Here is a 24887-nt window from a genome sequence, read left to right as displayed (position 1 = left end):
TTTGAACGATAATTGCTTTATGATTACAATGGTATCCTCCATTTGGGCATATCTGTCAAAGTTATTTTACTATTGCCTTTTGATTTTTTTTTTAAATGTCAATTCAGAAAAGTCAGATTTTTTCCCGTTGATTAGTACCATGTAGCACTATATTCTCTGTAAAGAAGAGTTTCCACTTTTAAGTTGGGCAGGTTTTATTTTTAAAAATCATTTTTCTTTAACTTTCAAGGGTAATGTATGTCTTCACTGAAGTTGTTTCTTACTTACAATGTTTATTTCTATTGTCTTTGTTTTCACTCTCATTGTTGCAGATATTTCTTATACTTTGTTTTCTTACACTTTGTTGTAGTTTCATGCCAATTTCTTTGTCATGGTTTTTCATTGCAGATTTCTGTATTGTAGTTGTTCATTGCTAATTTGTTTACTGCAGAGGCTTCTAAGAAACCTGAGACCATACAGTGAGTTCTGTGTTTTCGTGAGGAATTTGCCAGTTGACAAAGTTGCAGTGTGTTTTGTGAAAAGGACTGTTTGAAATGTCTTCTAACTGGGGCACTGCTTATCCACAAAAGAGTGATATATAAGACTGTTCAGGTTGGGGGAATAAGCGTTCTCATTTTAAGGCTCTGTTTCAAAGTGAAGATGTTTCCAGTGACGACTTTATGTGTTCTAAATGTTTTGACAGAATAACAACAATGATAGTATCTGAACAAGGTGAAGTCTCCCATGGTGCAGATGATGCAGATTTTGCATCAATAGAGGAAGAATTAAATACCCTGAATCAAACAACTACAGAGGTAGGTGTCAGTCCTGTTAAGAAACCGTGGTCAGTGAAGTCGAGTCATAAGCTCTATGCGACAAGAAAGCACAGGGAAATTACTAAATCTATGGATGAATACACTACAGCAAAGCTGACCACACTCTTCAAAGTAGAAATTCCATCTTCAGATGAAAATGAACCAAAGCACTCTTGTAGCTCTTGCCAGGAATTTTTCATAAATATCAATTCAGCTGTTGAATAGTCTGCATCCTTCAGTGAAAATGTGCAAGTTTTAACTATTATTCCAGAGACATTTCCAAAGAAAACAATTTTGAAACACATTCCATCATTATCAAAGTACATGGTAGACAAATCAAGAAATGTGAGGTCTGTAAAAGGAGGCTTTGGAATATCATCCTGTAGAAGCAGCTCAAGTCCAAGTAGTGCAGTCATTTTATTTGGAAGATAAATGGGGCTGCTCATGCCAGAGGGCCTACAAAAAAAAAAAAAAAACACACACTATAACAGCTGAAGGTCAAAAAGCTGTGAAAGTGGAGAGGTACATAACTCGCAGTATTAAAGAAATTTTGCAACTTATATGAGCAATTATACAACTTCACATATTGGAAGATCAAAATTTTATGCACTACAACCTAAGTGGGTAGTTCCACACCCACTTAAAGATGTCTGTTTACGTGCGTACTGTGCGAATTTTGAAATTTGTGTGTTAACTTTGAAGAACTTACTGGAGCATGTGACATATGACACCTTGGTTGGGCATGTGAAGTCATTAGTAGTCTGTGACGTAAAGCGAGAGACCTGTTTGTTTCAAGAATGTGGTAACTGTCCTGGAATGGGAGGACCGTCTTTACAAACACTTGGCCTGGAAGGTGTAGCAAAGAACTGCAGAAAATACATGTACGATATGGGAGGAAAATACACTAATTAAGAAAACTGTTGCCTTTGACAGTTTCATTGATGAACTTGGTAAACAGTCAATGAAAGCAGTAACACATCAGCATATGTAGAAATTGCAACAACAACAACAACAACAACACATTGCAGAAGTGAAAGGGTGTGTACAGGCTGAAGAACTATGTTTAGTGCTTCACTGTGATTTTGCTGAGAACCGGTCTGTAATTCTCCCACAACAAGTATAAGGGTATCATTAGAGTAATGACCATGTTTCAAGTTTTACAGGAGTGACATATTTTCAAAACAAAGACCACAAGTGTTGCAATTATAAATGATGACACAGGACATGACTCAACACATGCTTTGCTAGCAATACACAAAATTCTTCAACTGCAAACAGGGGCAGAGAAGATCATCATTATTTCTTATGGTGCTCCTAGTCATTTTAAAAATTGTTACCAGCTGTTTGAATTGAGTAAGTCGCTTGTGCCAACTGACTGGGTATACAGTGCTACTGGTCATGGTAAGGGGCCTTGTGATGGTGTAGGAGGCCTGCTGAAGTACCATGCTACAAAACAATCTTTCCAGACCAAATACAGTTGGGATTCATAATGCTGAGGATTTTAGAAGAGTCGTGAAATCTTACACATCCACAGCCCTCATTCTTTTGTCCAAAGAGGAAATCGAAGAATTCTGCTAGCAGAAAAAAGAAGAATAGTCCAAACAAACTACTCCAGTGAAAGAAATTCAGAATACAATTTTTTGGACTCAAAGTGATGGGCGATCTCATATTGTATGCACTTTAAATGGCAAGAAAGAAGAAATTTCATTTTTTTGGCCAACACCTCAGAAACAGCAGGATAATGTTCAGATTCGCAACCTGAGAAGGGGATGTTTGTGGTGTGTGTGTATATATGACTGTGACTGGTGGATTGCAGAGATTATAGACACCAGTTATGAGTTAAACAAAATTGTAGTGAACTTCATGCTACCACATGGACCAGCTGCTGGATATAGGTTTCCAGCTGAAGGACAGCAACAACGCCATCAGTGCTCACCTACTGTTCACAATGGTTTGAAGACTGTAAGTGCTCCACTTCCTATTGGTTCAACAGGAAGGCATCACTCTATATCAAAGGAAGATACATACTGAAGCAGTGGAACACATTTTTAGTTCATTGACTGGCTAATATCAGTATAAAATAGAGTGCACAGAAGTTGTATAATTTGAAACCTTTAAGTCCTTGGAACTATTTAAAATGCTTGAAAAATGAGTCTCTTACTCATCTTTCAAAACAAAAATTATATTAAATAAGGCTAGGTTTTGATTTTTATGAGCCTATAATTTGGTAATAAACACGTTTTATGTATGGCAAAAATTTCAATTGTTTATAAGACCTGTTCAACCAAAAAGTGGAAGCTCTCCTTTTCAGGGAATGTAGAAGTTTATGGAACTAATCAACAGATAAAAAAATCAAAATTTTATGAATTGGCATTTTTTAAAAAAAAAAATTCCATAAATTACAAAAAAAGTTCAGAACACTATAGTTAAAGAACTTCGACAGATAAGTCCAAATGGAGGATTTCTTTGTAATCACAAGCAATTATCTTTCAAATAAAAAAAACCCAACAAAATATCTAGAATTGCTCCAGAGATACAGCATTTTAAAATTTTTTCCAAAATTCACATCTTCAAAATGGTACGTGCAGTGTCAGTCGTCTTTGGTGGGCTGTATCTCAGAGCAGAAATTTTTTTTGGAAAAAAAAAGGTTCCTTGCTTAGTCCTTCATTTTAACATATGCTAAATTCAATAACATCCAAGACTATGAAGGTAAGATTTTTTCCTAGCCTGCCTCAATTGATAAGGACTACACCACATGCATTATAACTCTCTGAATTTCTTCTTCCATTATGTCAAGTTCTTCCTCATCTAGATTTTTACTTCTTCCACTTTCCTCAGCATCACCTACATTAAAGTTACAGTAACCATCATTTCCAACTGCCAGCAGCCTGATATAAATTGAAGTGTCACATTATTCTTTCCCGTCTTCTACCACCCATCCATATGTTTTGAAGGTTTTAGTTAATTTACATAATTCACTGAATTTTTTTTTTACATATTTTGTTAATGAAAATTGTTTTCTTCCTTTTTTTCTATTTATGGAAAGAATGCACGATGTTCTTTGGTATCCTGTCAAATCTCTCCTTCATGCTTATTTCTTTCATTAATGATCTCAATGGTTTCAAAAGTCTATATAAAGTGTCAGGTTGTTTTTTTCCCATCAGACTGATGGTCAGAAGCTATATAATGCCACCTCTCCTTTCCTTTCTGATGCTATAATGGTGATGAAATTACTCTGACCAGATATATAAAGGTAGAGCAAAATTATGTCCCAGTAATTTAGTGAGCTGTGAAGAGCGTATAAAAATGTAAATTATCATTTAAATGAAATGCCATTTCAAATGAGCCACGTGAAATATCATGTTTTAACAATGATTTAATGATGCTCATACTTCATCCATAATTTAAACACTCAATTCCACATCAATGTTTGAGACTTGAGTTCTTTTTCTTTCACGTATGGAATAGTATGACAGACAGCAGCAATTTATCTTCAGTTAGCTTTTCCCAGCAAGAATTAGAGCACCTCACATTAAATGTTTAGATTTTGATGGTGTCCTGAATTATCCAGACCTCTTTTTATTTCTGTGTTTGTTTTCCAGAGAGTTTGCAGCGTTGGTACAATCAGAGCAAATACAGAAATTCCCACTAGAGTAAATTATTTTTTTCCCTTGTTACTGCAACATCAGGAGTAGTCCAATGCTTTACAATTTATTCCTATTTGTGGATTGCATTCTGATACAGAGATCACAATAAACAGACATCCTGATGAGTATGTGAAGAAGGGTTTATGAAAATTACCACTCTCACCAACTTTCACTCTCAAACGGATTGTTGATTGGTCAACTGATGCAAAACAATGTGCAGTACATAGCAGAAGAATCAGTCTTTATTGCTCCTCTGCCTGTAGAAAAATCATTCTAGTTATTGGTACTTTTTAGTCTCTCCTCTCACCTCCTCATACTTTACATGCAAAATACTGAAATGTGTCACCTGATTTATATTCACAATGTTCCAGAAAAACATAGAAATATCTTAGAATTATTTCAAACAATGGAAAAGAAATCAACATTATATTTACATAATTTGGAAAAAACTTCAGTTAAGCAATCCCAATATTTCTTGATTATACAGGATCCTGTATGTAGAGTTAGTCCATAACACTGAAATTTTAATCAGACTACCAAAAATATAAATAATAGGATTTATTATTGTTACCTGTGAGATTCCAAAGTGCACTTAAAGTGAACTTTATTGTAATATCTGCACTTCTTGTTGCCACCTTGGAACGTACTATATCTAGAAGTTTCTGCATGTACTTTGGATGAGCTCCTAGCAGAGATGTTTCATCTGTAGATATTTTAGCAGCTGTAAAAAAGGGGCTGGTAAGAGAGGGAGGATTTATCATTGATGTGGAAAACAATTTAATAAAATTATCACCTAGGTATTTAGTTACACACTTTAACTGTTACCACATTACATAACAATAGATCAATCACATTCCAGGAATCAAACGGAGAGAAATATCTGGGATGTGGAAAGACATCACACATGCACACTTTCTTTACACGTAATACAGTAACATGGCATATTTATAAAATATTTTAATACAGCACCACTATGTCCGAAACAACAGAAACCACATATACACTGCTCAAGAAAAGTTTGGAATACTGTCGTAAAATGTAGTCTACGATACTAGAAGTCTCATTGACCTAGGCACTTCATGCATTATCCAGTTAGAGCCCATATAATGGACAGTGTTTACTACTGGCAGGCTTTGCAGCTGTTTCCCAGTCATGTAAAATTACCACTGCCACAGCTGCACACTGCGAGCAGTCCATTTTGGGCTGAGCACTTTAGTAACATTCCAAACAGAGGCATACAACATTTTGATAGAGTCAAGGTAGTGCCTTTACTTTCAGCAGGTCATACACAGCAAGTTGTTGCCGATTGGTTACATGTCACTCAGAGTGGAGGAAAGTATAGTGAGATGGGAAATGTAAATGGTAGACCTCACAGTGGTCGTCCTCATATGACAACAACAATGCAAGATCGTTTCCTCCAACTGTTAGCTTGAAGGTGCCCAACATCAACTGTCAAAAATGTTGGAAATGACTTCTCCTGGCAACAGGGATTTGTATCTCAGACTAAACAGTGCACAGAATATTGCATCAGGATGGCTTTCATTTCAGAGGACCAATGAGAAGTTTTACACTGAACCAACAGAATCAAAGCAATAAAGGACTGGTCTCTTGCTCATCAACATTGGTCCACTGCAGAATGGAGTAATGTCCTGGGCTTTTGCACATCAACATTGGACCACTGGAGAATAGAGCAATGTCATGTTTGCCGACAAGATAAGGACTGGTTTGTGACAGGACATTGGATATGTTAGGATTTGGAGAAGTGCTCAAAAGCACCAGGAATGTCAATATGTTCAGGAAGTCCACCTGTTTGCACATGGAAGTGTAATGTTCTGGGTCGCAGACCCCTCTAATTTCCATCTACGGCAATATGACTGGTCCCCAATACCTCTAAGAGGACCTACAAACGATTGTAAGGCCCTACAGACATGAAGTTGGTGACAACTTCATCCAAGTCAATGACTATGCAAGACCGCACTGTACCCTAGCAGTGTCTCAGTATATTCAAAGATGAAACATTAACTGAATGCATTGGTCAGCACAGTCCACAGACAGGAATGCAACTGGGCATGCAATGGACCTGTTGAACATGGTTATTGCACGGCATGCGAATCCACATGACAATCTTCAGAACCTCACTGAAGCTGCTATTGAGAAGTGTGACTTCATACTAAACATAAACTTGATGGTCTCATCCAGTGCAAGATGTGCAGAGTGGAAGAACTCATCCATGTGCGAGGAGGACGTACTCACTACCGAAGACTGATAATTATAATCATGAGATAAAGGTTTTAATTGTTTTTGTTTTCAAGGCCTACAGTTAGGAGAGAGCCTGCTTTGTTTTGTAACAGTTTTTTTGTAACTAACCGAAACTGTTCTTGTTTGCAGAAGGAATTGCATTTATTTTGTTAATAAGGTATTGTACAAACTTCAATGGGCATACTATAAGGAAGCCATTGTAGTAAACTCTGTAATATTCCAAACTTTTGTTGAGGTGTGTATAACTATGGCAATGATGGCCAGTGATCCCTTCAGTACAGATGCACACCAAGCTCATTGAGCGAGGTGATGTAGTGGTTAGCACACTGGACCCCCATTCGGGAGGATTTCTGTTGAAACCTGCGTCCGGCCATCGTGATTTAGGTTTTCCGTGATTTCCCTAAATCACTTCAGTCAAATGCTGCGATGGTTCCCTTGCAAGGGTATGGCTGATTTCCTTCACCATCCATCCCTAATCCGAAGGTTTGGGACTGATGACCTCAGTGTTTGGTCCCCTCCCCCAAATCAGCCAACCAACCACACCGAGCTCGAACTCTTATGGGAATCGGTGAGCAGCTATGAGTAATGAGGCTAATCAGCAGGGGCACTACATCAGTAGTGTGTTGTTTAAGTTGAGAATTTGGGTCTGTCAGAAGGCAAGCTAAGGCAGTCCGTGCAGTTGACATGACCACTGTGTCCAGATGGCATGGCAGTCAGTGTATCTGGGTAGCAAGCAGGAGACCTGGGTTTAAATCCTGGTCTGGCACAGATTTTCAACATGCCCCACTAATATAAATCAATGCCCACTGGCAGCTAATGTCTTTACTTCCTTTGCACCAATTATTGACAATTATTGAACTATACGAAAAAATAAATCTTAATTAGTTACAAACAATGGAATGCACACAGCTTATTCAACATGTAAATGTCACTACAGATATCCGGATTCAGGTTATGACGTGTCTGATATGCTCACCAACATTGGTGGTGATGTAGCGCAAATGAATAGCAAAATTCTGCATGACCCGCTGAAGTGTCAGAACATTGATGCTGTCGATGACCCCCTGAATGGCTGTTTTCAGCTCAGAAATGGTTTTGGAGTTATTGCCATACACCTTAACATTAATATAGACCCACAAAAAGGAGTCACTTGTGTTCAGATCCAGAGAATATGGCAGCCAATCGAGGCCAATGTCAGTGTCTTCTGGGTACCCTAGAGCCAGCATGCGGTCCTGAAAGTGGTCCTCCAGAATAACAAACACTCTCCTGCTTCGATGGGGTCGAGCTCCGTCTTGCGTGAACCACATCATGTCGAAATCAGGGTCACTTTGGATAATGAGGGTAAAATAATCTTCCAAAACCTTAACGTACTGTTCGGTAGTCACCATGCCATCAAGGAATATCACACCGATTATTTCGTGACTGGACACTGCACACCACATAGTCGCCCTTTGAGGGTGAAGAGACTTTTCGATCGCAAAATGCAGATTCTCAGTCCCCCAAATGTGCCAATTTTGTTTACTGATGAACCCATCCAAATGAAAGTACGCTTTGTTGCTAAACCAAACCATATGTGTGCATACTAATTCCCATCATGCCCCGAGGCCAACCATGCAGTTTGAACATCCTAATTCAAACCATTCAGAAGTTATGACAATTTTATTTCATATAGTTCAATAACTGTCACCCTGAATCTAACACCCTTCTGCACCAATGTTAAAGCTTTGAAGACTCTGCAGAGATTGTTTTGTTCCTAGTATTATAAACACTGTTTCAAAATACAAGGGCAATGTCATGAAAAAAGGCAGTAATGATTATATGTATTGTGAAATATTGGTCAAAAGATAAGGCAGTTTTTTTGTGAAGTCCTGCTGAATGTTCCAAGGCTTCCACTAGACATAATTCTTATATACACCTTTCCACATTCTGAAAATGTTTTATTTTATTTTACTGATAACATTGCACCCTTTTGATATTCTTTTACATATAATCAGTTAGTCTAAGAGATTTTGTTTACTGTAAACATTGCAATGAGAACAGTAGAACCAGGAGTACACTCACTAGTTAAAATAAACACAAAATGTAGTTGAACAAAACACTTTGTTGTAAATTGAGGTCAGGCCCTCAACTAAGCTTTCATCATAATATCCAACTGTGTTGAAAAACCTGTCACAATGAAAGTAAGGTAGATTAGGGATTAGTGTCCCCTCAACAACAAGTTCATTGAAGACAAGCACAAACTTTGGTTACTGACGGATAAGGAAGGAAATCAGGCATGCCCTTTTTGAAAGAACCATCTCAGCATTGGCATCAAGTGATTCAGGAAACCACCAATGACTTAAATCTGAATCCACATTGGGGATTAGAATCACGATCCTCCAGAATGCAAACCCTGTGTCTTATCATTGTACCATATCACTCAACTGTCACAACAAACACATTGTGATATCTGTTGTAATGATAGATGGAAATAAAGAAGTGATGAGATTGGTGTTTCATGGGTGGTAGAAGGGTTGGGTGGATATATAAGGAAACATTTTGCAGTTGAAGTTGCAATGAGTTGTTACATTGTGGCTACCATATCATTGTGCATGAAAACATAATTATATCTCAATATGCTACGTTGGTTGCACTGTACTGCACAAGACAATAAAGAATCACACTGAGAAGTGAGGATTGGTCTGGCTTGAATGTCCCACAATGATGCCTAGCACCTCTACTCGATGGACTATCATTTTGTTTCTCAAGTTGAATGCAACATCCATTTCTCATGCCCAGTTTTGGTGCAAATCTCTAAGTAGTCCTCCTCACTGTACAATCTGAAAATGGAATTCCCATTTATTCTTCTGATTGGTTTCCAAATAGCAGTTGGTATAGAATTTGGAAATTTCAGTTTGTCTGACATAGTTCCAAGTGGCAGCAAGAGGGAAATTTATGTAAAAACAAAATATCCAGTATAGAAGGTTGTACATATATTTTTCTCTGTATATGAAGTACTCAGAATTTCGTAATTTAATTAGTGCAGTGAAACTGTTAAAAAATATCATATTTGTTGTGTGTACTATTTGAGCAAAATGGATTTATAAATCTGCCCTTTCTAATTTTTCTTCTTTACTGAACTAAGAGAAAGTGTAAATATCAGTCATTCTGTTATCTGATGCCTGTGAGTTATTGCTCCACAAGAAATTTGCCATATGTGGCACTCCGTTTTATAAACTTAAATTACTGGTAAAATAACAGAAGTTTATAAACTTTGATTATTTATTGGTAAAATGATTTGTCTTTATTAAGGACAAATGCTGTGACATTTTCCCCTCACTTGACAATTTGTTTCACCCTTCAACTACAACAGTAGCTACTTTCTGTGTGTATTGTATGCCTGACACATTCAGTAGAGTTCAACACTTATTCACCTGATTGTGCAAATCAAAGAATCTAAATCTCAGATTGTAGCATTATGGCCCACGTCTCTGGTTTAAGCTCTCATCCAAACAAGAGGGCCACAGTCAGTTCCGGGAACAATGCCACAAATTATAGGCTGTGCTTCCATCCCATGTGTCAGAGGTTATCATTACTGTTAAAATCATATAGATTATTTGATATAACTCAAGATGGTGAGGAAGATCTTGATGTGCCATGAAATTAATTTGTTGTCTTCAGTCTGGAGACTGGTTTGATTGAGCTCTCTATGTTAGTCTATCCTGTGGAAGTTTCTTCATCTCTACATAGTTACTGCAACATACATGCATTTGAACCTAATTACTGTATTCAAGCCTCAGTCTGCCTCTACATATTTTACCCTCCACACTTCCTTCCACTACCAGACTGACAACTGCATGATGCCTTTCAATGTGTCCAATTAATCATTCTCTTCCTTTAGTCAAGTTGTGTCACAAATTTATTTTTCCCGCACTTCAATTCAATACCTCTTCATTAGTTATTCAATGTTCCCTGTCTAATTTTCAACATCTTTTTGTAGCACCACATTTCGAAAACTTCTATTCTCTTCTTATCTCATCAACATTTCACTTCTGCACAAGGCTACACTCCATACAAACACATTCAGAAAATACTTTCTAACTCTTAAATTTACATTGGACATTAACAAATTTCCCTTTTTCAGAAAAACTTTTCTTGTTACTGTCAGTCTTGCATTTTATATCCTCTGTAACACTGTCACTAAATTTTGGTCAGTACTGAGAATTAAAAGCAGTTCCATTGCAATGGTGTGTGAAGCAAGCAGGCAGGCACACAGGTGTTGATATGTAATTTCACAAACAAGCCTGTTTTTATGCTACAAGGTGGTCAGACCAAGCCATGCAGTTGTGGTGTCATTGCAGAAAGGCACTGAAACTAAGAGCCCGCCTGTGGAATATTTACACACCATGAAAACCCAGGGGTGTTGAGTTGAATATGCCTGGAAGCAACATATTGGTGCTGTTAATTACTAAAAATACCCTCTGATTCTAGCACAGTTATGTGAAGTCTGGTAGCACCCTCCACAAGATTGGGTCCATGCAAGTCTTTATCATGCTACGAGCCAATCAGCAGCTGACTGGTCTGGGCAGCCAACTCCACCAGACCAGCTCACGATTCCAAGTCAGCACCCGTGGACACAGAATGACACAGAGGATGAAACGTCCCCTGGGCTTCACAGCAGCACCAAACTTCTGCCTTGGAGGGCAGTGATTCACAGCCAGTACGGTACTGCTGCCATCCTTCGACACCAGGGCGAGCTCCTGAACTGGTAGCAGTGGAAGCCTATGAGAATTCAGCAGACATACATGTTGCTGGCATTGTTCGTGCATGGCCACGTAGTGCTAACTCAGGCATGCACTGCTGAAGGGGGTAGAAAGTGTCAGAAATGCAGGATGCCACTGTCAAACAGCCATCCTGTTGCCACAGACCTTCCGGCATCATCGGCACTGCTGGTGGGAGATCACAGTACTCCAACATTGTAATTCAAAACAGAATAAAATATGTTGTATCTTGCAGTAGAGTTTTCCTAGCCACCCCTGGCCAGCACCATCTCTACACCATAGTGGTCCCACTCACCCTGGGCCATTTTACATCTCTACTTTGGCAAACATCAGTTATTTTGTTGCCTAAATTGCAAAGATCATTCACTACATTTAGTGTCTAATTTCTCGATCTTATTCCCTCAACGTCGCCTGATTTAATCTGACTACATTCCATTACTCTTGTTTTAATTTTGTTGATATCCATCTTATAACCTCTTTTAAAGATATTATCCATTCCACTCAACTGCTCTTGCAAGTTGACTGCTGTCTCGACAGAATTACAATGTCACCAGCAAACCTCAAAGATTTAATTTCTTCTCCCTGACTTTCAATTCTCTTTCCAAATATCTTGCCGGTTTCCTTCACAGCTTTCTCAGTGCACAGACTGAACAACATTGGTAGTAGACAACGTTTCCCTTTCATGTCCTTTGATTCTTATAACTGCAGTCTGTTTTCTGTACAAGTTATAGATAACCTTATGCTACCTGTTTTTACCCCAATTAACTTCAGAATTTCAGTATGTATTCAAGCCAACATTATCAATAGCTTTCTCTATGTATACAAATGCCATAAACATAGGTTTGCATTTCCTTAATCTATATTCTAAGATACATTGTACAGTCTGTATGGCTTCTCATGTTCATACATTTCTATTATTATTATGCCTTGTTTTACAATTTATTTTCATTTTCCCATAAACAAATATTGTACGCTAAATTTCACTTTCATTTACTTTTTGTTCCTACCTGTCCATAAATTTTCTTATACGTGGTAGAACATCTTTTGTACTTGTGCATCATAAGACATTACAATACATATGACTATCTGAGTGGTGGAGCAAAGTGAGTATGCAAATACCAGTCATTGTTGAGCTTTGTCTGGAAGCTCTAACTTGTTTGAGTTGACAAAATTAAACAAGCTGATTGTTTTCATGTATTGAGAACAATTGTTATTTACTCAGAAATTTTTGTTAAATAGTGGATTTAAACAGCACCCTAGATGTTTTTGTTGTTAATAATCAGCCACTGTCCACTAATAAACTGAAGACTGTAAGAGGGGTACCACTAGAATAGCAGCAGCACATGTGTGTAACCTGGCACAAGTGGAATGCTGACGAGCACAGGTGAGAGAGTGATGAATGTTCGTCCCACTAGCATATGCCCTAACTGTGAACTGAGGACAGCCTCCTTCAACATCAAAAGTACTGTGAAAGTAAATCACATCTACAGTGAGGATGTATCAATGTGTACAATGAGAAAATTACCATGATTACCAACAAAAAAAAAAATTGCAAGGTCCAACTATATATAGGCATAAAATTATGGCTTCAGATTTTACCATAATATATGAACAATAATGGGACATGTAAGTAAAAAATGAAATTACTGCAGAGAAACAAAATTAATTTCAGGGTTCTTTAGTGTCATAGTATTATACTCTATATGTACTAGTGTGATATCTTCATATGAAATAAATTATCTTTATCTACTCTGAGATATTTAGAATTCTGTTATTTTGCTTACCTAAAATGCTGCATATTGCAACACTCATTCTGTTCATGGATGCATCGTAAAAAGTACAGAGAGAGTTCATAACAAGGCGTGCACAGCGGTACTTGTCAAATGACACATCTTGTAGAATTCTGTCACTACAAAGTGTCAATAAAGTATTCTTCTGAAGCTGAAACAAAGAATTTGATCATCATCGATCTAAATTTGATCCCTGGTAAGTATTTTAACAATTACAAATCAAGATGTCCTATGGAACTACACATTCTGTTTCTATGACAGCCCCATACAGCCTCAAAAATGTTTGATAAGCATTTGACAAATACTCTACCCAAATTTGAAAGAGCAGTCAGCCTTTAAGATGAAAGACATTAAAGTACATTAATAGGCCAGGCATTTTTATCTGTCTGACTTTTTAGTTCTGAAATGCTTGAATTAAGGACGTGTGAAACTTTACATTATAAATTACTACAAAATGTCCTACACTAATTTATGAATCCCACAGTTGAATACTGGAAAACATATGAAATTTTTACTCCATTTGTCTCCAAGTTACGCAAATTGTTATCAACAGGAAACTGTAGTTTGTGCATCATCTTTTAAAGATTGTATTCCCCCTTGTAACAACTGAAAAGTTATTCACAATGATGCACTACTGCGACATCCAGAGGTCATCATCATCATAAATGAAATGTAGAGCAATCAAGAGAACTTTCTAACTGTGGAAGTACCCCACAGCAACTGACATCTTACATGTTTGCCAATAATATATCTTTGATCACAACAATCAATAAACTTTAACTTACACAAGGAGCACCAACATATCAGCGTAAATATGAGCTACTTTCACAAAGGTAACAGCAGTAGTAAATGACCTCCTTATGGTACTAAATGGATACGTTTAAGATCCCACCACTCCAGTGATAGTGAGATGGAGCCAGAGAATGGTATCATTATTATCTGTACAACTCATACATAGTTCTGCTTTTGGCAGCCATAAGCATATGGGTCGCAGCAAAGACATCCTGTATGGATGGTCATTACCTCTCTTTTAAGGCAATTCTTGCTTTCATCCAATGGTAATAATTTTGACTAACATTACTTGTAGTCACAAAATCCACTCTCTACTGTGTTTTTATCTGCTGACTTTCCATCAATCTTGGTTTCCACATGCTGTGTGGTTTGTGACAGTAACCTGCCTAGTTTAGTGTCAGGCTATGGCACTTACGTGGCAATGTCGACAGGACCACAATCCATCACTCTATCTCTTCTGCGGTCAGCAGAAGGATCCCCAAATTGAAGTTATGTTTGTGGTGCATCAAGAAACAGGTCCGTACTGCTAGTTCTGTAGTTTTGGCTGAGATGCATGTAACACATTTTTTTATTAAGGCATAAATACAGTGCAGGCACAGTGAAGCTTTCCTTCAAGTGGTCAGCACTCAACGAGAGTGAGAAAACAGACATGTAGCCTATTATGTGGCTCATGAAATGTGGTGGCTAGCTATGTCACAATGTGGTGCCAGATCTAGTGGTGAGTGAAAGGCATGTGCTCATACACACTCAGCATGCAGCTGTGTCCTTAGACCAGGCAGTGTAGCGGGTATGAGGTGTGATGACAACTACTGGTTGGTGGGAACCATCTCAGTGTTTATCAGAGTGTGTTCATCTCCCACGTGGAGAGTCCTGAGTTCGCATGATGGTGAGGGAGATGGAAGGATGTTGTGTGTGTCTGCAGGGAGAGAATCAGTATAGAGACAACAGTTCTGTATTATTCCATCAACTTGGACAATAATGTGGGTGCGCCCACATATCTCTCTCAGCTTGGCATTGTCTCATAATATTTCCACTTGCGGTAGCAAATGCAGTGTGCAGTCTGTGACACATACGAGGCAACGTATCTCAATGTATCTCATAATGGTAGATGCCCACAAACAGCAGCCACTACTGTAATCATCATGCCATCTTACCTGCATGATTCTCTTGGGTACTAAAGGGCAAAATTAATACACACATCAAAAAATGTTTTGCATCACCCTGGTTCCCAGAACTCCTGATGATGGATGTTGACTGAGGATACTGTAACCCAGACACAGTCCCTTTGACTGTTCAGAGATGCCACTAAACCTGCCCAAAGATGTGAACAACTATGCACGAGCAGCGCCTATTAGACAGAGGGGGTCCGACAGCTGATCAGTTCCAGTCACTCCACCAGGATGGAGGCACATGGCTCGGGTTGTCTGTAGTTCAACCATGCCCCGCCTCGACGGTCAATATCATGGTTCGATCGCATCCACATTGTTATTTTGTGCCAGGAAGGGCTCTCAACAAGGGAAGTGTCCAGGCATCTCGGAGTGGACCAAAGCAATGTTGTTCGGACATGGACGAGATACAGAGAGAGACAGCAACAGTCGATGACATGCTTCGCTCAGGCCGTCCAAGGGCTACTACTGCAGTGGACGACCGTTACCTATGGAATACGGCTCAGAGGAACCCTGACAGCAACGCCACCATGTTGAATAATGCTTTTCAAAATTGAAGTGCGCAATAGGTTGCATGATGAGCAACATCACTCCCGATGTCCATGGTGAGGTCCATCTTTGCAACCACGACACTGTGCAGCATGGTGCAGATGGGCCTAATAACATGCCGAATGGACCACTCAGGATTGGCATCACATTCTATTCACTGATGAGTGTCGCATATGCCTTCAACCAGACAATCATCGGAAACGGGTTTGGAGGCAACCTGATCAGGCTGAACGCCTTAGACACACTGTCCAGCAAGTGCAGCAAGGTGGAGGTTCCCTGCTGTTTTGGGGTGGCATCATGTGGGGCTGATGTATGCTGCTGGTGATCATGGAAGGCACTGTAACGGCTGTACGATACGTGAATGCCATCCTCTGACTGATAGTGCAAACAATATCGGCAGCATACTGGTGAGGCATTCGTCTTCACTGACGACACTTCGCGGCCCCAAACAACATCGTTCGACTAGAGTGGCCAGCATGTTCTCCAGACATGAACCCTATCGAACATGCCTGGGATAGATTGAAAAGGGCTGTTTATGGACGATGTTACCCACTAACCACTCTGAGAGATCTACGTCGAATCGCCACTGAGGAGTGGGACAATCTGGACCAACAGTGCCTTGATGAACCTGTGGATAGTATGCCACGACGAATACAGACATACATCAATGCAAGAGGACATGCTACTGGGTATTAGAGGTACTGGCATGTACAGTAATCTGGACCACCACCTCTGAAGGTCTCGCTGTACGATGGTACAACATGCAATGTATGGTTTTCGTGAGCAAAAAAAAGGATGGACATGATGTTCATGTTGATCTCTCTTCCAATTTTCTTAACAGGTTCCGGAACTCTTTGAACTGAGGTGACGCAAAATTTTTTTTGATGTGTGTACCATGTGATCCATATACGAGAACTTGGAATTTGTTGGGACTAAGTAATAGCCAGTACTTCTGCTTCTATTTGGTTATAATTCATCCATGCCACTGTTAGTGTTTTAGATGTGTATCTAATTGGTTGTTTCATGCCACTGAGGACCTATTCTATTTTACAAAGCACCTTTTGCCAGGGCTACACAACTCCCTGGCATAAATGTGGCCACGTGTGGAGCAGGTATCAAACAAAAGCATTGCCTGACAAGTGGCATACACTGAAATTTGACTTACTTTTACCGCAGCTAATTAAGGGGTTAAGATATCCACACAACATCTGGTATAAATTTTTCATAATAAATTATCTTGCCTAAGAATGACTGCAGATTCTTCAAACCTTTGGGCCCAGGGAGTCTGTCAGTTGCTTTATTGTCAGCCTGTTACCATCTTTGCTCAGTATGTGGTCAAGGTGTGGAACACTTGTTGGAAAAAACTACTTTTACTTAATTTACATTCTTGAATAGACACTCTTTGACTGTCACAATTTTACTAGTAAACTGTTGAAGTATTCATGGTAAAGTTCTCAAATTTACTGCCCTCCAGAAAAGTTCTTACACTCAAATTATTCTTGGGACTGAGAGCTGGCTGAAACCCAAAGTGGAAAGCTCTGAGATATTTAGCGAGTTGTGGAACATATATTGGAAAGACAGATTATAGACCATAGGAGGGAGAATGTTCATTGCAGTTGACAAAAATAGTGTCTCTAGTGAGGTTGAAGTTGAGTGTGGCAGTGAAGTCATCTGCTCGCGTATCACAGGTGTAGGTGAAATTAAGTAATTGTTAGAAGTTTTTACTGGCCAACTGATTCTGCTGTGACAGTTCTAGAATTATTTAAGAAAAGTCTATGATCAATAGCACATAAATACACAGATCATGCAATACTAGTTGGAGACGTCTTTAACTTGCCGAGTATAGACTGGTATGGTTCAAATGGCTCTAAGCACTATGGGACTTAACATCTGAGGTCATCAGTCCTCTAGACTTAGAACTACTTAAACCTAACTAACCTATGTACAACACACACAACCATGACTGAGGCAGGATTCGAACCTGTGACCGTAGCAGCACTGCGGTTCTGGATTGAAGCACCTAGAAATGCTCAGCCACAGCGGCCGGCATAGACTGATATGTCTAGGGATTCATAGCAGGGGGTACAGATAGACAGTCATGCGAAATCCTTTTGAACACATTTTCTGAAAATTGTCTTGAGCAGCTAGCTCGGCAGCCCACACACAATGGAAATATCTTAGACATTGTAGCTACAAATAGGCTGGACATTATCAACAATGTCAGTACAGAAACAGGGATTAGTGATCATGATGTCATAATAGCAATTATCATTACAAAAGTTGATAAGTCAGTCAAGAAGGCTAGGAGAGTGTTTCTGATAGACAGAACAGATAAGCAGTTATTAACATCTCACTTAGACAGTGAATTGACAACATTTAGTTTCAGTAAAATGGATGTAGAGAAATTGTGGGCAAAGTTTAAGCAGGTTGTAAATCGTGGTGTGGAAAGTTACATGCCTAGTAATTGGATAAAGGATGGTAAAGACCCACCATGGTTTAGTAACAAAGTTTGGCAAATGCTGAGGAAGCAGAGGCTGTTGCATTCTAGGTTCAAAAGGGGACATACAAATTACGACAAGCAAAGGTTAGTAGAGATTCGTGTGTCTATGAAAAGATTTATGCTTGAAGCATATGAAACTACCACTATTACACCTTAGCAAAAGATTTGGCAGAGAACTCAAGAAAATTCTGGTCATACGTAAAATCGTTAAGCGGGTCTAAGTCTTCCATTCAGTCCCTTTTCGACCAGTCTGGTGTGGCAGTTGAAGATAGCAATATGAAAGCAGAAGTTTTAAATTTCACGTTTAAGAAATTGTTCACATAGAAGAACCATACAAACATACTGTCATTTGACCATCGGACAGACTCCCATAGGGATGATACAGAAATAAGACTAACTGGCATAGAGAAACAACTGAAAGGTTTGAAAACAAATAAATCACCAGGTCCAGCTGGAATCCCAATTTGATTCTACAAAGAGTACTCTACGGCACTGCTCTCTTACATAGATTGCATTTATCGTGAATCTCTCACCCAGCAGAAACTCCCAAGTGTCTGGAAAAAAGTGCAGGTGACTCCAGTATATAAGAAAGGTAAAATAACAGACCCACAAAATTACAGACCAAGATCCCTCAATTCTGTTTGCTGCAGAATCCTTGAATATATTCTCAGTTCGAATATAATAAACTTTCTTGAGGCTAAGAAGATTATGTCCATGAATCAGCTTGGTTTTAGAAAGCATTGCTTGTGCGAAACTCAGCTCACCATATTCTCACAGGATATACTGAGTCCTATGGATGAACGGCAACAGACAGATTCCATATTTCTAGATTTCCGGAAAGCATTTGACACCGTGCTCCACTGCAGGCTGTTAACGAAGATATGAGCATATGAAATAAGTTCATAGATATGTGAGTAACTCAAAGACTTCTTAAATAATAGAACCCAGTATGTCATCTTTGATGGCAAGTGTTCATCAGAGAGACATGAGTATCATTAGTAGTAACCCAGGGAAGGGTGATAGGACCGCTGTTGTTCCGTAATACATACATGATATGGCTAACAGGGTGACCACCAATCTGCAGTTTTTTGCTGATGATGCCATGGTGTACGGAAAAGTATCCAAGTTGTAGGAAGATACAAGACAAATTAGACAAAGTTTTTAGTTGGTGTGATGAATGGCAGCGAGCCCTAAATGTGGAAAAATGTAATGCGGATGAGTAGGAAGAACAAACCTGTAATGTTCAGATACAGTATTACTAGTGTCCTGCTTGACACAGTCCAGTCATTCAAATATCATGGGGTAATGTTGCAAAGTGATACGAAATGGGACGAGCACATGAGAACTGCAGTACAGAAGATGAATGGTCGACTCTGGTTTATTGGGAGAATTTTAGGAAAGGGTTGTTCACCCGTAAAGGAGATCACGTGTAGGACATTGGTGTGACCTATTCTTGAGTACAGCTAGAATGTTCTGGATCTGTATCGGATCAGATTGAAGGAAGACATTGAAGCAATTCAGAAGTGGGCTGCTATATTTGTTACAGGTAGGTTCAAAAAACATGTAAGTGTTACAGAGATGCTTTGGAAACTCAAATGGGAATCCCTGGAGGGAAGGTGGCGTTCTTTTCGAGAAACACTATTGAGAAAATTTAGAAGCTGGCTGCAGAATGATTCTACTGCTGCCAAAATACATTGCACGTAAGGACCATGAAGATAAGATACAAGAAATTAGGGCTCATACAGAGGCGTACAGAAGTTGTTTTTCCCTCACTCTATTTGTGCGTGGAACAGGAGGGGAAGTGACAAGTAGTGGTACAGGGTACCCTTCACCACGCACCATATGTTGGCTTGTGGAATATCAGTGTAGATGCAGACCATAAACTGTAAGTCTTTTAAAGTGCAGAGGTGTTGCTCCCACACAGACGCAGCAACTATTATGTCACTTACATGGTTTGCAGCTTGGGGTACCCTTGCTTTAAATGCTTTAGGTATATTTTGAAACATTGTGGGTGCACTCACAGCACCAAAAGGCAATCTATTATGTTGGTACCAGCAACCCACCAGACCATCACAGGGGTAGCACTACGTATCTATGGTTGGACAATTTGCACGGCAAAGCATAATAAATTACATGCAGAAACCTCCAGCGTGATCAGTCTATTGATGGAAACCATATCAAAATCTAAATCTACATCTATGTCTACATACATACTCTACAAGCTACGGTATGGTGCGTGGTGGAGCGTACCTTGTATCACTACTATACATTTCCTCTCCTGTTCCACTCGCAAATAGAACAAGGGAATAATAAATGCCTATAAGCCTCCCTACAAGCCCTGATTTCTCTTCTCTTGAGGGACAATGAGTGTTTGCATCAGCGACATACCCTAAGTCGCACATGTCCTCTTGATGGTGCGAAAGAACAGTCACTTCAAAGGAAATATCTAAAGCGAAGAAGCAGAGGCAGCCAGATAATCTCTGAGATCTCCTGTCTAAAATGAATTTGTTACAAGACATGGACTCACATGGTTCTTCTCAGGACCCTCCAGCTATAAACCTTGGACTTGTTATTAAGATATGTCACATCAACAATGAACACATAATTAAATCAAAATGCCAAGTCTTACAGAAGATTTTATCAGAATATAACATTAATGTTGTTGCTGTTCAGGAAACACATACTGAACATGAAGAGCAAATGAATCAGATAGGAATAATTCCTTGCTTTGAATTACTAGGAGCAACATACCACCTTGCTTATTGAGTGGGAACATTCATACAATCGTCAATCAAGAATGCAGATCTATGCTGTGTATCTGATTTCAATGACATCCATGAAGTTACAGTAAAAATAGGATAACCAACCAATGGCCTCCACAATCCCGGTATCACAATACCCTGCCATATACCTCGTAGATGTTAACAATCACCATACCCGATGGAAGCATAAGAAAAGTGATGAAAATGGTGAAGCTGTTGCAAATTCAGCAGAAGACAATAGCTTATATTTGGTGTTTGATGCAAAGTATACAGGAACATCTGTATTGACAGCTTGGAGACTGGAGTTTAAAATCCCAATCTATGCTTTGAAACTACTAATGAAAATAAATTACCTCTCCAAAATTTGTGGTGACTTCCCACACAGCCAACACCGTCGAATCTTAATAGAAATAGGGACAAATATTCTACTTGTCTCATCCTTTCCACAAAGTAGATGGAACTTCAGAAAAGCAAAGTGGGATGTATTTGCTAAAAATCTGGGCAGATGTCTCAGTCACCCCCCCCCCCCCCAAAAAAAAAAAAAACACCTGTGAAGCCTGTTGGAGCTACGAAACGTGCAGCAAAGAAGGCAATCCCTAGTGGCTACTGGAAGCAATATATTCCAGGTTGGAATGAAACAACTGAGAAACCATATGATGAACTTCTAAAAAGTGAGGACCTAGAAATAGCAGATAACCTACTTCATAACTTCAATACAGCCAGATGTATCAGGCGGACAGAGACTGTTAAGTCACTCAGTTTCCAAACATCAAGTACAAAAGTATGGCCATTACTAAGGAAGTTAGATGGAAACAAAATTAAAGTACGAAACAGCACTCACATATCAGCTACTAGGATTGCATCACATCTACTGTACACATCAAGAGCATCAAGGAATAAAACTCATACAAGATACATCAGATACAAACTTACAATGCTCAAAAAGAACACTAATGAACAACCTGATTTCTCACAAACTTTCTCTATATTTTAAATTTCTGCTGCTCTTAAAACTCAAAAGCCTGAAAAAGCACAACGAAATGATAGAATCGCCCCAGAATTTCTTCCACATAGTGGGAAACGTGCAAAAAATATGGCTGGCAGATTTCTTCTCTAACATTATGATATCTGATTCAGTTCCACAAAAAATGAAGCATTCAAAAATCATAACAATACTCAAGCCCAGCAAAGCATCAGACCAGCTGGAGAACTATCAACCAATAGCACTATTGAGCACTACTTATAAGTTCCTTGAAATAATCCTATATAATTGGATTAGTCTAATAACCTTTCTGAACCTTCCTAATGAGTAAGCTGGATTCTGACCAGGATGGAACTGCGCTGATTAAGTCTTATCCTTAACAACATTTATTGAAGCAGGATACCAAATGAAGCAGAAAACATCAGTTGCTTTCATTGATCTAAGTGCAGTGTGTGACATGGTTTGAACGCATGGACTGCTTTATAAATTATTACAACTTGTCCCATGCAAACAGACAACAAAACTAATAGACAACATCTTAGCTGAAAGAATATTTACAGTAACTACAGAAAAAGACACTAGCTGCCCAAAAGCATTGAATAATGGCTTACCACAAGGATCCGTCCTTGCTCCTCTCATGTTCAACTTTTACATATCTGATATTCCTCCTACACAGTACAGAGAGTTTGGCTATGCAGATGACTGGCAAATAGCTACCCAACACAAAACCTCTGAAACAAATCCTAATTCTGATCATGACATCTTAAGCCACTATTTCTGTAAATGGAGGTTACAGCCAAATTCAAATAAAACAGGAGTTTCAGGTTTTCATCTGTCCAATAGATTGGCACACAGAGCCCTCAATGTCTGTTTTGAGGGTGACAAACTTCATCGTAATAAGCATCCAAAATACCTTGGGATCGTGTTAAATAGGGCACTTCCTTTCGGGGAGCACTTGACATGCACACCTGCTAAGCTCAAAACCAAAAACAATGTTCTCCATAAACTATGTGGCTCTTGTTGGGGATTGTCAGCACATTCTCTCTGGGTATCAACATTTGGATTGGTATACTCAGCAGCAGAGTAGTGTGCACTGTCTGGCTTAATAGTTCACACATAAAAAAGATATAAGTAGGTTTTTGGACAACATGGTTGTGGAGAGAAGCAGCGATTAGTATGATTAATCAATAATCCATAAACAGTCTTAATTGGATTTATTATTATTATTATTATTATACCGCCAACCGGTTTCAATCCAACGTAGGGGTCATCTTCTGGGCGTTTACACCATTGGTCGACTGCTGGTGGTGTCACTCCTGTCTACATAACGGCAGGGTATCACAGGAGGAATGATCAATATTCGGGAATATGACAGAAATGATCATTCGAGGCAAAAACATGATACTAGAAGCAAAAGATCCTTAGTAAATATGAGCACTAAAATGCAAACCTTAAGAGCTATGAGGACTACTACATCTTCAATACTGTGAAACAAATTTATATTAGTGCAAGCTCTTTCCTTTGGGAGGAGGTAGTATGCACTAAAATAAGAAAAAAAATTGTATAGTAAACATAGGATCTAAAATGCATTCCTTAAGAGCTATAAGCACTTGTTCAGTAGAACAGTTGTATCACAGTAGCAAAGATGAATAAGTGTATATAGCTCTTAAGGGGATGCATTTTAGAGCCCATGTTTACTAGACCTTTTTGCTTTGAATGATCATCCCTTTCATATCCCTGAATACTGACCATTCCTCCTGGGACACCCTGTATGGAGAATAAGAGCGGACCTATCACACTTTCCTAGGGAACTGCTGACAATACCCTTGTCTCTAATGAACACTCACCATTGAGCACAACATTCTGGGTTCTATTACTTATGAAGCCTTCAAGTCACACACATATCTTGGAAACTGTTGTTTGGACCTTCCTTAGCAGTCTACAGTGTGGTGCCATGTCCGGAAATCTATGAATATAGCATGGTTTGCTCGATATCAAACAATAAAAAGGTAAGCTGATTTTTGCATGAGTGATACTTTCTATACCTGTGTTGGTTTGTAAATGGAAGTTTTTCTGTCTCAAGGAAATTAATTATTTTTGAACTGAGAATTTGTTAAAGAATTCTGCAGCAAATCGATATTAAGGAGAGTTTTGCAATTTTGTGTGTCCATTCTTTCAACCTTCTAATATACATGAGTTACCTGCACTTTTTTCCATTCACTTGGGACTTTGCATGACCGAGAGACTTGCGATAAATGAAAGTTAAGTAAGGGCCAATGTTGTAGAGCACTCTCTGTATAACCAAGCTGCGATTCCATCTGGACCTGGTGAATTATTTGTTTTCAAATCTTTCAGTTGTTTCTCTTTGTCAGGGATGCTTATTACTACGTGCTCCGTACGTGAGTCACTGTGATAGTAAGACAACTATATGTTTGTACAGTCCTCTTGCGTGAATGATTTCTTAAAAGCAAAATTTAAAACTTCAGCTTTCCTTTTATTGTCTTGTGCTGCCACCAGAGACTGGTCAACGAGTTACTGGATAGAAGCCTTCAACCTGCATAGCAATTTCAAATAGGACCAGAATTTTCTCAGGTTTTTTGGCAATATCTTTTGCTAAGGTATGATGGTCGTAGTTGTCATATGCTTTATGCTTCCACTTTCGCCTATCATTTGTGCATTCTTCTTTGAACTGATAGTGCAACTGTCTGTTTCCTAATCTTTCCAGAATTTTATTACTAAATCTCAGTCGGTCTTTTCCATCATTAATCCACTTACTTGGCACAGACTTATCCAGAGTATGATTTACAACTACACTCCTGGAAATGGAAAAAAGAACACATTGACACCGGTGTGTCAGACCCACCATACTTGCTCCGGACATTGCGA

General features: G+C 39.0%; 1 protein-coding gene across 1 annotated transcript in view; it reads right to left on the bottom strand.

The window, feature by feature from the left end:
- LOC124722881 (protein zyg-11 homolog B-like) overlaps window positions 1-24887 on the bottom strand; it is a 233030-nt gene that overhangs the window by 28645 nt on the left and 179498 nt on the right. Inside the window, exons 9-10 of the mRNA XM_047248018.1 lie at window positions 13245-13401; window positions 5013-5162 (exon numbers count right to left, since the gene is read on the bottom strand). Of these exons, the coding sequence (XP_047103974.1) occupies window positions 5013-5162; window positions 13245-13401 (307 nt within the window). The remainder of the gene's footprint in view (window positions 1-5012; window positions 5163-13244; window positions 13402-24887) is intronic.

This window comes from Schistocerca piceifrons, chromosome X (assembly GCF_021461385.2).
Source record: "Schistocerca piceifrons isolate TAMUIC-IGC-003096 chromosome X, iqSchPice1.1, whole genome shotgun sequence".
In the NCBI taxonomy this organism is placed as follows: Eukaryota; Metazoa; Arthropoda; class Insecta; order Orthoptera; family Acrididae; genus Schistocerca; species Schistocerca piceifrons.
Note: the sequence above shows the minus strand (reverse complement) of the source record. Positions and strands in the feature narration are given on the sequence as shown.